The sequence below is a fragment of the Gastrolobium bilobum genome, unplaced genomic scaffold (assembly GCF_033153095.1).
Source record: "Gastrolobium bilobum isolate Gb01-03AN ecotype WA unplaced genomic scaffold, APGP_CSIRO_Gbil_v1 utg5396, whole genome shotgun sequence".
NCBI lineage: Eukaryota > Viridiplantae > Streptophyta > Magnoliopsida > Fabales > Fabaceae > Gastrolobium > Gastrolobium bilobum.
The window spans coordinates 162,801-176,978 of record NW_026897307.1 but is presented as its reverse complement, the minus strand read 5'-3'; the positions used below and the strand labels follow the sequence as shown (position 1 = coordinate 176,978).

The window sequence follows — 14,178 nt, the reverse complement described above, 5'->3', positions numbered from 1 at the left end:
AGAACCCTAACAATTAGAAAGTGTAGGGACCTGGATGCTGGATGCAGATTTTGATAGTTTTGGAATCAAAATCCAAACAAGTAATAACTATAAATATAGAGGAATTACATTTTTTAACTTTGATATATTTTGAATTCTCTGTAGATAGCCTAAAACATCAACATAACTGATTTATTTTTGTATTTTAATTTGAACTGGTTGCAAGTTATGATTATTAGGGACTTGAAAACTCAGTATGCATTTGTGCATCATAACTTGGTGACATGTGTGTCAATGATAAGTATATTTATAAACCCCAATTGGATTAGTCTAAAATAAATCACATAGACTCCATATCTTGACCAACAAATAATGAATAGGTGAAGTCCTTATCCAACAAATAATGAATTGGATTAGTCCTTATATTGTATTTGTTGTGGATCTCTATCAATAACAGATTTTGAAAAATAAGCATTTTGTGTACCAAACTAAACTATGATTTTAAGTAGTATGTTTTAATATGGATTTGTGGATGTATGTTGACTTTTTTTGTTTTTTAAACTAGTACATTCTACGTCAAATCAGTTTGGTATTTGATGTGTTGTCAATATTGTTGAGGTAAATATTATATCAGGGCAGGTATATAACTTTGATACCGTTAAATTGGGACATACCATGATAAGTCGATGGTTGTTAATTGAAGTGCTTCTTACTCAAGTATTATTCAAAAATAGCTGATCAAGTGACTAACCTATGCTTGTCAGAATGACTTGTGTATATGTCCATTATATTGTCATCGTTTTCCATCGTTGTTGCCTACTGTATTGTCGTATAGTTTTGATTATTCCTTTTGTCATCTTCGTGATAGATTATGGCAATGAACAACGGAATGAAGAAGCGTGTCGTTGTTGTAGTCATAACGTATTTGGAGTCTTTGAATCGATTGACTGCAATATTAATTAGTATGTGTGCTTTGTTATTGGCGAATATTGCAAGACGGAGAAGTAACAGGAATAGATTAACTTGGGATTGTTATGGTAGGGCGTCGTCTAGGGAAATCAATTTCCATAGAATAGTTTATATGAGTGACAGGGCTTGTATTGAGAATACAAGGATGGACAGAACTTGTTTTTTTAAGTTGTGTGAGATGCTGAAAACTGTTGGGAGGCTTGAAGCCACCCGACACATGGGGGTAGAAGAGCTGGTTGCAATATTTCTTCACATCTTGGCGCATGATGTTAAGAATAGAGTTATTAAAAGACAATTCATGAGGTCTGGCGAAACCATAAGCAGACAGTTCACAAATGTCTTGCTGGCTGTTTTACGTTGTCATAAAGTTTTACTCAAACGACCTGAGCCAGTCCCCGAAAATTCAACTGATGAGAAGTGGAAATGGTTTAAGGTATACAATAATTTACGTCATGTTATCTTCATCATCATGAAATGCCATACTTTCACATTTCGTGTGTGTATTGATTAGTTTGTTTATTATTTTTATTAATACAGAATTGTTTGGGAGCTCTGGATGGGACACACATCAAGATCAACCCCTTACAAGGTGATAAGCCTAGATATCGGACTAGGAAGGGTGAAATAGCAACAAATGTGTTAGGTGTTTGTTCTCAAGATTGTCAGTTTATATATGTATTGCCTGGATGGGAGGGATCGGCTGCAGATTCGAGAGTCCTCAGAGATGCTATATCTCGAACGAATGGATTATGGGTGCCAAAAGGTTGGTCAATTTTATCACGAGTTCATGATTGACACATTGGTTACACAAGATTTTGAATTATATGTTGATAAAAAAAAATTTATTCGTAGGATTTTATTATCTGTGTGATGCTGGTTACATGAATGGGGAAGGATTCCTTGCACCTTATCGAGGGCAAAGGTATCATCTAAGCGAGTGGAGGCAGGGAGCACATCCAACAACACCACAAGAATTCTTTAACATGAAACACTCTTCCGCCAGGAATGCCATAGAGCGATGTTTTGGGATGTTGAAGGGGCGATGTGCGATAATAAGGTCAAAGTCATTTTATCCGGTCAAAACACAGTGCAGAATAATAACTGCATGTTGCTTGCTTCACAACCATATTAGGCGAGAAATGGCAAGTGACCCTATGGATGACCATGCAGAGGATATGCAAGAGACACATCCTGATGTTGGAGATAACATGCTCATTACTCATGTAGAGTCATCTACTGCTTGGACTAATTGGAGAGATAATTTGGCGCAGGAGATGTTTAACACTTGGAGGAGACGTGCATGACGATTGGCATTATATCTATCGTTGTTATTCGTAGTTAATTATTTATATTGTCATCGTTTGTTGTACTCATAACTGACATAGGTCCTTTATTTTCTGTTTTCATGTAATGCTACCTACTGTGTTAATTATGCTGTTGTGGTTGACTGAATGCTCTAACTTTGCTATCTTAGTTCGATTTCAATCTGGGTTCTTATTGTTTCATGTTTTTTTTTCTACACTTTCTCTATATTATTTTGATTCAACAAATAGATGGTTGAATCAAGTCAACAGTCGACAAAAAGAAGTCACCATACTTGGACCGCTGAAGAAGACAAGGCACTTATGGAGTGTCTTCTTGACATAGGTCCATCTTGGAAAGGAGATAATGGCTTTAAGGCAGGATTTGCTGTTCACCTAGAGAAACAGTTACAACAGAAGCTTCCCGGGTGTACATTAAAAGCCATCCCACATATAACATCCAGAATTAAACTTTGGAAAAGACACTACAGTGCTATATGTGAAATGACAAGTCTGAATGGTGGGTCTGGGTTCGGCTGGAACGATAAGGACAAGATGATTGTTGTGGAAAAGGGCATCTACAATGATTGGGTGAAGGTGCATGATATATTTTTACCTATGTTGATTTTTTTTTCCCTTACTTATTTACTACACTTTTGTTTTGTAGACTCACACGAATGCAAAAGGGCTTTACAATAAGCCATTTCCATATTATGAACAACTCGGGCCAATATTTGGCAAAGACGTAGCCACAAGAGTGAATGCTGAAGGGCCTGAAGATGCAATTGACGAAATGGAAAGAGAGGCTCCTGTGTTACCTGATACAGAGAGCATAAATGATGATTTCTTTGAGTATATGCAGGATCCGACACAAAACCCTATGTATGAACCAGAAATGCCTGACACTATTACCCAAGAGGGTGTGCAGAATTCTCTTGTTTCTAATTCTGTCCCTAAGAGGGGAAAGAAAAGAGCCAGGAGTGAAGATGCCCTAGTTGTAGTTGTGGCCGATGCAATGAAAGAGCTTACACAAGACTATAGAAACACCAATGACAATATCAAGGAACTGGTGAACTGTTTTAAACATGAATCAGAGGGAAGCACTAGGAAGATGTCAGTTATTGAAGAATTGTCAAAGATTGAAGGATTGTCTATGCAGCAACAGGTTAAACTTGCTACGATTATGGGAAAAGACAACTATTTAATTGATACTTTTATGCAAGGCACTGTAGCGGCGAGACAGTGTCTGGTAGCTCAACTTTTGGAAAATTGACAGCAGCTGTATGGCTGCATTTTTTGGTTGCACCCTTACTTAACACTGGATGTTTTGGTAACATGGCATTGCTTTTTCGTGTCAGGGTGCTTATCCTTCTAATGAAGCTTTTAATTAGTAATTTCCTATGATCTAATATGGTATGTTTTTTGCCTGGTACATGTCTTACACTAATTGGAGTGAATTTTCTACACTTTTGGACCTATCATGTTCACTTGCTGCACTCTATTTTGTGTTACTGTCATGGACGTCTGAACGAGTAATGAGCAGCATTGTAGTGAACATATGGTATTTGGGAATCAGTTCACATGTTGAACTTCACCTTCAAGGAGATTAAAGGGCATGGTGGAAGATGGATGACATGAACTTGTACAGGTATACTTTACTGTTGTGCTGATTGTGAACATACTATTTTACATATAATTAAGGTTTTTTAATGTAATTTATTTGCGTTTTAGAAATATTGACAGTTTACACTTCTTGTGGGTAAGCAGATTTCCATCCAAGAATCAAATTTGTCACTCAGCAGGAGTTTGTCAATTCTTAATGGCAACAGTGACAGTAGGACTCTCATCTTTTGAAGTGATGGTGATGGAAATGTTCTTGTCATGAATGGATAAACAATATGTATTCATAAGGATAACTTACAAATGTTAAGTGCCTTGTATTGTTAATAGACTACTGCCAGGAGATGATATTTTATCAATCACATATTTTGTATCGTGTAAGTTGAACTCAGTAAACAATATATATAATCTGGCACAATTGGAATGTTTGATATTTGAGTACAACTGAGGCTTCCTAATGATGCTTCCAGCAAGAATAGCTTTTAAAGCTCCTATTTAGTTACCAACTAAATCTGTAAATGTTCACACAAATCGTGTACATGTAAGGGTTTTAAATCCTGATAGATCCATAATAAGCCGATTTGAGCTATTTATGAAAGTTATTGGTTTAAATAATTAGACAGTATGTAACGAATACCTTATTTGCTAATTTAATCTGCTTGTGACGATTGCTTTAGATGAATCCGAAATTGAACTTATTTACTAATTTAATGAGTGAGATGTCTCTGCACATGTCTTTTGAGTGTGAGCCATGGTAAAGCTATAGACAATTAGCTGAGTGAACCCAACCTAATGATTATTAAGTGGGGTTCATACCTTTAGGCAGGTGTATTATTATAAATCAACCATACCCTCATTTACCAAGTTCATGAAAATTCTCTACGTATCAGTTTTCAATAAATTGACTAGCAGTAACCCTTAAACAGAGCTAGGATATTTAATATATTATATAACTAAAAGGGTTAAAATAAAAAATATATAACAAGCAAGTTTAAATATTTGAAACTCCCATTATTACAAATGTATATGTGTCCCCAGTATGAACCTGAACCAATATTGAGTTCACAAAGTTTCATAAAGACACACTCACGATAGCTGCCATGTGAGACCAATAAAGTGCAGAAACTCATTGGCTAATCTTTTACAAGCCTACTGCACCGCCATGCTGGAATTATAATAGTTTATTGATAGTTGCCCATTCCAAAGATGAATTGTCATGAATCTGCAAGGCTTTATTGAAGCCATTTTCTTCAGGCAATGGAGCTTTTACATGAGAGCCATTCAATTATTCCAACCGGCTTTTAAATTCAGGCTTCAAAGATTAAAGGTCATACAATACAACTCGCTACTCAAGTAATGGAAAAAGATGACAGAAAAGAACAACATGACCATATTAAAAGATAAAAAATAACCACACACACACACACAGAGGTTCTGTATTGTGTATAAGGGCACCAAGCCAACGTTGCAATCATGAAACATTCTAAAAGCCATGGTAATTAGTTTCTACAAACATTAACTTATTATAGTGGTACTTTTGGCATTGCCATGGATGCCATCTCTCCTGTAAAAAATTAAGCAAATAGTGGTTGTAGAATGAAAGATGTGAACACAAGAAATTCACATATTACAGTTATAATCTCATGAAAGTTTCAACTATGGCACTGCAACCATTGGATTCAAGGATAGGCCGTTCTTTATATACCACAAATTTGAAAGAAAAGGAAAAACGTTAAGTTAGTGCTATAATATATACCTTATCAGTTTCCAAATGAGCCTGAAAAAAATTCATTAGGCAGAAAATAATGATCAACCTATTCCAGCCACATCAATTACAAGTTAAACACAAGAGTAACACTTTATAATATAATTAATTCTGTATGAACTAGATACAAGTTAAACTCAAGAGTAGCACTTAATAACCACATACCAATCATGCATTGATCAATAATCACTATGCAGAAACAAAAAGATGACAGGAAGTTGGTATTCTCAAAGAGCATATATTACATAATATTTCAACATACGTATTTTAACTTACTAAGGTTCAACATAAATTACAACCCTACATACAAGTACAACTTGGTTATGCACAAAAAACCCTAAACCATTTCATTACAACGTGCCGCTACACTATTACATCTTGTACAATAAAATACCACATACAATTACGAGTACAATAACCCAAACCACCAGTGCTTTAATCAAATTATCCTTCTTTAAACAGCTAGAGCAGATGGGATCATCAACCCACTCAAAGAAATTGCATTTGTCACTTTGTTTGAAGTTTGCGCATCTATAGAACTTCCTTCCTGGATTTTTTGTTGTACGAGACTTCCGTAGCACAGCCCTCATTCCACAGTCACACATTTTGACATTTGATTCACATGAAGAGGAAGAATGCACAGAAAACACACTTTGACACCCACTTACGGTAGAGCGATCTCCACCCATGACACCTATGTTCTTATTCGTGATGGTTACAAACGATTAAATAGCCCCCTACAACAAAGAAATAAATCGATACATTTTATACACACATGACACTCCATAACATTCCACTACATCTGTATTCAAAGCCCTTTCAAACAACCAAACAACAGTGCATGTTTTCCCCCTAAACACACAACGATGAAAAGCAGAATGGAAACTACCAAAATAAAATGGTACACAATGGCCAGGTCATAAACCAGCCTACAAAAATTACTCACGACAACCTTCTTTTTCTGCAATAAACTATCCATTGACCAATGAATCAATCAATTGAAGCAAGCACAACTTTGCAACACCAGACAAAAAAAAAAAAAATTCAAGGGAGCCCCATCTCAACATTTCCACACCAATGTACAGGGGACCAACACATGAGAGATATACATTGCACAGAAAGGAGAGAGTATTGAAATAAAAATAAGAGTTAAAAACAAAAACCAAGACAAAGACCTGAACCACTTCTAGATGAAATGTCTTCGACGTTGGTTGTGGATGAACTTATAACAGTGTTCGCCTTTGCACTCTCTACTTCCCTCTCGTCTCAGTTCCGTCTCATCCGAAAGACACCCACGGTTGACGATAGTCACAACAAATCAGCTGAATCCTGCTTGTATTCCTTGTTGTGAGACCAGATTTAGCACATGGGATGTTGGGACAGATGTTGAAGAAACCCTATTTTCACTATTCTTCTTTCAACGGGTTTGGATGTAACATTACGTGTATCAATTTTGAAACTAAAAATATGTAGGGGTTATTTTTGTAATATAACATCGTATTCCCAGTAATATTCCATTCTAAACCAAATATAGAATCAGTAATCCTTACTCAATATTTCCGGTAAAATTTTGGCAAACCAAACAACTTTTTTATAACATTCCAGGTAAACTCAATTCCTACTGAATTCTCAGTAATTGTGATTCCCGGCACACAAAAAATTTCTCCTGTACCAAACACACCCCTAAGGACCAAGTCAACAAATCCCGAGATAGAAACTTGGGAGAGCCAAGGAGTGTTGAGTTGGGGTTTCGAACCTCTGGTATCAAGTCTGAAAAAAATGTCAAACTTATACCTAATCATTTGATACATAATTACACCTACAACTCAACACTTAAACACACTTTGGCGAGAAGGATGAACATCATACAATCATTACAGACCACACCAATTAGAATCAAGCATTCTTCTAACTTGACATTCCAACAATGCAAAGCACCAAGTTAAGGGACAACTGTTCTTGGCCAATATCTTGGGCCCAAGATATGACTAAAAGAGCATCATAACTACCAATGATCATATGCATGATTGCATTATGTCAGGATAATCACTAACTCCCTAATTTTAGCTAGGATTTTTTTTTCTGATCATAAGCATCTCATAATCTTACATCCACCTATAAATATAAGGATACATCCCTCAGGTACACGTCTTTTCCATGTTGAATATTTTTTCTCAATCACTCACTTATTTAAGTGTCAAAGTCCCTGTAGATGCAACACCAACATTCACCAATGGAGCACTCAGATGATTCGTCACTAATAATTAATAGCCGTAAAAAGACCCAGAGTAACTTTTTCAATTGATTCAAGTAATATTCTCTGAAAAATATATGTCTTTAGTATATAAAAAATTAAGATATCTTTGATATGATTGAAATTGTATTACGAGACACTAGAGAAGTACAATAAATATAAATTACAATATATAAATAACCCCATGTGAATAATATATTAAATAAATAAATATGTTTTAAAAATGAATTTTAATATTAAATGTAAATGATTGCATAAATGAAACAATCAAAATTTCAAATTAGTTGTTTTACCATTTCAATATGAACCAAAATTTGGTTCGAGAGTCCCAACAAGTCCTTAAATTGTCTCACGATGGCTAATTTATATAATATGTATTGTAAAGTAAGATATGATAATATAAATTATGATAAAATTTTAATACTATAGTATTTTTTAACATACTATAGCGTATTATAAAGGTCGTTTTATCATATATTTGGTAATATATTTTACAAAATATTTATTAGTGCCGATTTTATTGTCTATTATTTTAAATTTCCTATCCTTACTACTTTTTTCACTGTTAGATTGGATTCAAGTCAATGGCTGCAAATATTATAAAATTAAATAAATATAAATAGTGATATTGGATCTCACGTCTCAATCTCTCTTAAGTCATTGATGTCACCTATTTTATCTATATTCTATAGGAGCAAATATGTAGTGCTCCGGGACCAATGCATCTCTACAGAGAAAGAGGAGAGAGAGAGAGCCCAGGAAATTAATTTCCCTACAAAACTAAAAAATAAATTATATTGTTGACCCCACACCTACATTCTGGCTCTTCTTCTTTTTCTCTCTTCTATAAACGATGAGCTATGCTCATTCTTAAGGGTGACATGATTGTAAAATTTTTAAATTATCAATTTTTATTAGGACGGATGGGTATAAACTTAGATCATTCATAAAAGAAAAGAGCAATGAAGAAAGAAAATGTAGGTGTGACGTTAGGGATATGATGATTTTTACTTTTTTTAGTTTAGTTTAGTTTTGTTTGGAATAGAAAAGAAAGGTGACATGAATGACCTAAGAGAGATAGAAATATGAGATCTTCCTGGGTAACTATTTAATTTTGTTTAATTTTATGATGCTTGGAATCGTTGATTTGAATCCACTATAACGGTGAAAAAGATAATAAACATAAAAAGATTAAAGTGATAAATAAAATAACCGGCCTCAATGTTATTTACTTAAAAGGAAATATAAGTAAATAACATTAAAGTTTTTGGGTAATTAGTTTTAGGGGTTTGTTTTTCTCATGTTGTATGAGAAAATAAACTCTTTCTACACTCACCATAAAAAAGTGTGCCACTCATTTTTTTTGTTTTTTGTTTTTGTTAAATAGGTGAATCCCACACTTGATGTATCTATGACATGAGAGTAAAATTCTCCTACAACATAAGATTTATTTTTTCCTTTGTTTTAATTGAATTATTAAGCTAACCTTTTTTAAAGTATTTTTCTAACGCAGTTCCATAAGATTGATTAATGAACTCTGTTTTATGGTTTCAGTTTCGAAGGCCCAAGTGTGTAAATGAATTAAAACCCAAACAAGTTCGAAGAGAAGAGATCAGGGCCCAGTGAAACAAATGCGAATCGTGGTAGTGTAGGTGCAAGGCTGGGTCACGCGATTTGTGAAACAGATGCACACGTGGACGCTGTAGATGAGCTCACACGACTCATGCACAAAGGAGTGATATAAGAGGAGCAAATGACATATCAGATGTCTCTTTCCTTTTTTCTGGACAATTTTTATTTTTTTTTTCCTGGACTTCTTGTTTGTTGTTTTTCAATCCTTAGAATTCTATAATTGTGTATATTTTTGCAGAGCTTGTCTTGAGATAGAGCTTCTGCTTAGTTTAATTCCAGCTTTAATTTGTAATTTTTCTTAAACTCATTTGCTGTTTTTGAGAGCTCATATACGGATATGAGCTAAAGACTCTTCAAGGTTGGGTCGAGGTCATACCTGAACCTCAACACTATGTGAATGGATGTTATCTCCACTTTTAATGTTTAAAATTTGGTTGTTCTAAGTTGTATTCTATTTGTGAAGCTTTCTGCATTTTCGGCTGGAATGTCAGGGGTTTGTGTAGGAACAAGTTGTTGAGAAACAACTTATTCTGGACCTTGTTTAGTGCACATGAGCTTGAATAAGTAATTTTTCAAGGGGTCTGTCTTACTTTAGACTTGAAGAAGCCCATCATGTAACCAAGGACTTGATCTTCAAAGCTCTTTATCCCCATGGACATAGACATATGTCCGTGGATGAATTTGGAGAAACTAATTTTTAAGAGATTAAAGATTAATTGTTGTGTCTGTTAACCAAAGAAAATTGATAAGCAAATTGGTAACATCTTCATTTATTTAGAGACCGTTAGCCTAGTTTGTATTTTTAAGCTCTACTTATAAGCTGGAGCTTAAAAAAAAGCTAAAAATTATTTGAAAATTATATAAAAATTTTAACTTAAAAATTACATATTTTAAGAAAATTATCTCTCTTTATCTTTATTACTCTTTATTTTTTTTAAAAACACACAATTTAAAAAAAAATAGATAAGAGCTTAAAAAAAAGCTCCTCCTAAGAGCTTTTAATTTTCAACATTTTCCTTTATTATAAAAAAAGAGCTTTTTATTATAAGAGCTTTTTCCAAAAACTATTTGGTCTAACTTATGCTTTTAAGTAGGTTCTAACTTAACAAAGAAATGATACAAAGAGGCACTTAGTGTTTTTGGAAAGGAACGCGGCTCAACCACTTATTTTAAATACTTTCACCAACGTATTTATGTTCTACAATTATGTTTCCTTTAAAGCATTTTCAATCATCATTTTAGATTTTATGCAAAAGAAAAATGAAAACAAGACCTTAAATCAGATAAACAAATAGACAATTATTTGATTTCAACTTTTTTTTTTTATTCAAATTATACACTTTTTAACCAAAAGTTAAATCCAGAAAATTTTTACACACATGCAGTGTTTTACTCAGTTTGGTTAATCTTTAGGAAATTGATTTTATTTTTTTTAAGTTTTTTTTATTGATTAGCTTACTTTTATTATTAGCAATTACAATTTTTCATTTGATTCAAAAACGTCGTGATCCCTGTGGAACGATATTGGGATCCAAAAAATGCCATGAATTATTTGTTGACGCGTATATTTGCGCGCACTCTTGCAGCAAACAAGAAATCAAACTAAAAGCCAAACAAGTGGCCAAATAAAGAGAAAACAAATAATTTCTCTAATATATTAAACTAATGTGGGAATACAACCTTAATACTCACAAACATTTAGGCTGACTCGTTACTTAGTTTTAATTATTGTAAGTATTATCTCCAAGAAAAATAATATAAACTAATTTAAAACACGTACTTTTTATGAAACAAAAAAATCACAGGTACGAATAGATATAAAATTTAAAATAAACAAGAGTACGGTAACTAGTTTTAAATAAAACAAAATTGAAAACATGCTAGTATACATCCTTTTAAATTATTAATGGTCCCATCTCGAATAATTTCCCTAATATAATTAGGCCAACATGAGAATACACCCATAATAAGGTCGCTTAGGCTGCCTCATTACTTAGTTTTAATTATTGCAACTTCTAAAGATAATAGAGAAATACTATTCTTATTTTACATGAGATAATTATCTCATTTTTTTTCACTTTGAAAATCGCATACCTTTTTTTTCTTTTTTGCTTTTTAATGGTAGGTTCCATTTGAATTCTCTCTATAGCATGAGAAAATTACTCCTATATAACATGAGACTAATATTCTCCCACATATATATAAAAAAAACAATTCCGTATCTGGTGGCCGACATGGGTTTGATTAATCTAGATTTGAGTCAGATAAAATTATAAGGAGAACAAAATCTTTCCTACTAAATTTTAATATAATTACATGAAATATGTTACGTTTACAATTTTTCTCTTACAAGCTCAACTATATATTTCAGGGAGTATATTCTCAAATATTTGTATTTTTCATAAAACATAGCTGATATTGTAAGAATTATAAACAAAAAAAATTACAAACATAACCCTTCCATAATTGCATACCCAAAACTTAAACTTGAAACCACTAAACCAAAGGTATATTTTATTTGGAAAATAATTGTATCATGTTATAGAAAATTAGTTGTGTCATGCTATAGACACAATTAATGTGGACCCCATCACTTTTAAAATAAAAAGAAAAGAAAAGAAAATGGTGGAGTCCACATTAGTTCTATCTATAGTATGACACAACCAAATTCTTACAACATGATATAACTATTTTCCATTTTGATTATGACAAAATACATTTAGCGAGGGCTTTACGAAATATGGGACCATTAACAATTAAAAAGGATGTACATATAGTACTAGCTGTATTATACTATTACATTTTACATTTTGTTTCATTTAAAGCGGGTTGTCTTTTTTTATTAGAAAAACGGGTTGCCTTACTCTTGTTTATTTTAAAAATATTATATCTATACCTAAGAATTTTTTATTTAATAAAAAAGTTATTTAGTACGTTTCAAATTTAACCTTATATTATCTTGAGTTTTACTTCTCTCATGTTATATGAGAAAAGTTTTCTCATGTTGTGAGATAAATTAAGTGGAGCTCACCAATTTAAAAAAAAAAAAGAAAAGAAAAAAAAAGTGAGACACATCTTTTTATGTGAGTGTAAAATGAAAGAAGAGTCTTATGTAACATAAGAGTATAATTTCTCTTCCATGTGTTTTGTTATTGTTTTACTATAAGCCGGCAGTTCAAGTACAAAACAAAAACACGGGTTTTCAGCAAATAAAAAACATTTAAAAATAACTCATACAAAGCAATTTACTATACAACCAAATCAGAACCATATTTTCTTTGGAGGATTAGGAAAAGTAAATGACCTCTGACCATAGTTAACATGTATGTGGAGCCCTTTGATGGTCCCATCCTCTACGAGACTGCGACTAATGTAACATTATATCTATTTGGTATCTGCGTTGGAAAATTTCTTAGGTACAGTGGGAGTATGCAAATGGATACTTTTTTTTTGTAAGTGGAAATATTTTGAATTCAGCTTTTAATTTATATTTTTATTTAAATCTAAATTTTTATATTTTTTTGGGTAGGAACCGTTGCACCCAAAATTTGTTCCTGGGTTGGATATTAAAAATTTCATGACGTTTGGTTTGGATAGGGATATCAATTTGGGGAATCGATTTTGTTGTTTGGTAGAGCAAGTAATTTGGAGTTTTAATTTACTCTTTCATTGGCACTTTCCTGAAGCTAAATGCAACAGAAAAGATATTGATGGTGTCAGTGTTATAAAAATTGACCCGACACAGCTGGTTCGATCAGTAGGCCTGATTCTTCGATCAGTTGGGGAGGTTTGGTTTAGGTATTGGACTGATTATGTATTTGACCTGGTATGAAATTAGTAAACCGGTCATGAACCGAGTTCAATCGGTATTAAATCGACACCGTTTTTTTTTTTAAAAATAGATTTTGTGAAATTTTTGACAAAATACTTTAAAAATATCACTAATGAGATTTGAACCTAAACCATGTAGATTATAACTTATAGCACTTAACTCTAATTATTAGCTAAAATATTTCTAATTTTATATTTATTGTATTTTATTATATATATTTAATTCGTGTGATTGAACTTGTGACTCATTGACCCAATACCTCGACCGAGTCGATCACTGATTTGAGTTTATCAAATAATTAATGACAGCTCAGTTGGCGTCAGGGAAATGAGAAGGTGGGGTGAAAGCATGTGTTCGATCATCTTCAGTACTGTCTTTGGGAGATATTTAAAGCCTTAATCTCGGGACCAGCGGCCTTAAATCGGACTAGTCGCAAAACGATGAACCGATTGGAATAGTTCCAAAAAAAATTATATTTTTAACCCCTTAATCACAAAAATTATGATATTATAAGTTAATGAATAATTCTGATAAAATTTAAATTAATAAATGAAGGGTTCAGATTAAATGGTTTTGTATATTTAATATTTCTCCTTAGTAGGAAAGAATAAAAAGGTTGGGAGGATACTTTAGCAAAGTTATACAAGCATGCGCGCGGGAGCTAGATCTCAAAGTTTCCTACAAAATGTGTCTATAAAAAGGCCCAATTGCCACTTCATGTCACAAACACTAAGCTCATCAAAATTTCTGTGGTTTAGAATATACTCTTTCTTTCAAAACATTCTTTGTCTATTAACACGTCCTCATCATCCCCATCCGAGAGAAG

At 33.0% G+C, this 14,178-nt stretch overlaps 2 protein-coding genes across 2 annotated transcripts; both read left to right on the top strand.

The window, feature by feature from the left end:
* The first annotated feature begins 850 nt into the window (after positions 1-850).
* On the top strand, positions 851-2,252 carry LOC133305836 (protein ANTAGONIST OF LIKE HETEROCHROMATIN PROTEIN 1-like). Its single transcript, XM_061506076.1, has 3 exons — positions 851-1,381; positions 1,486-1,711; positions 1,801-2,252. Exons 1-3 carry the CDS (start codon positions 851-853, stop codon positions 2,250-2,252), a joined length of 1,209 nt encoding a protein of 402 aa, XP_061362060.1.
* Positions 2,253-2,501: 249 nt separating this feature from the next.
* LOC133305834 (uncharacterized) lies at positions 2,502-3,522 on the top strand. Its single transcript, XM_061506075.1, has 2 exons — positions 2,502-2,846; positions 2,917-3,522. The coding sequence occupies exons 1-2, from the start codon at positions 2,502-2,504 to the stop codon at positions 3,520-3,522; spliced, it is 951 nt and encodes a 316-aa protein (XP_061362059.1).
* The last annotated feature ends 10,656 nt before the right edge of the window (positions 3,523-14,178 follow it).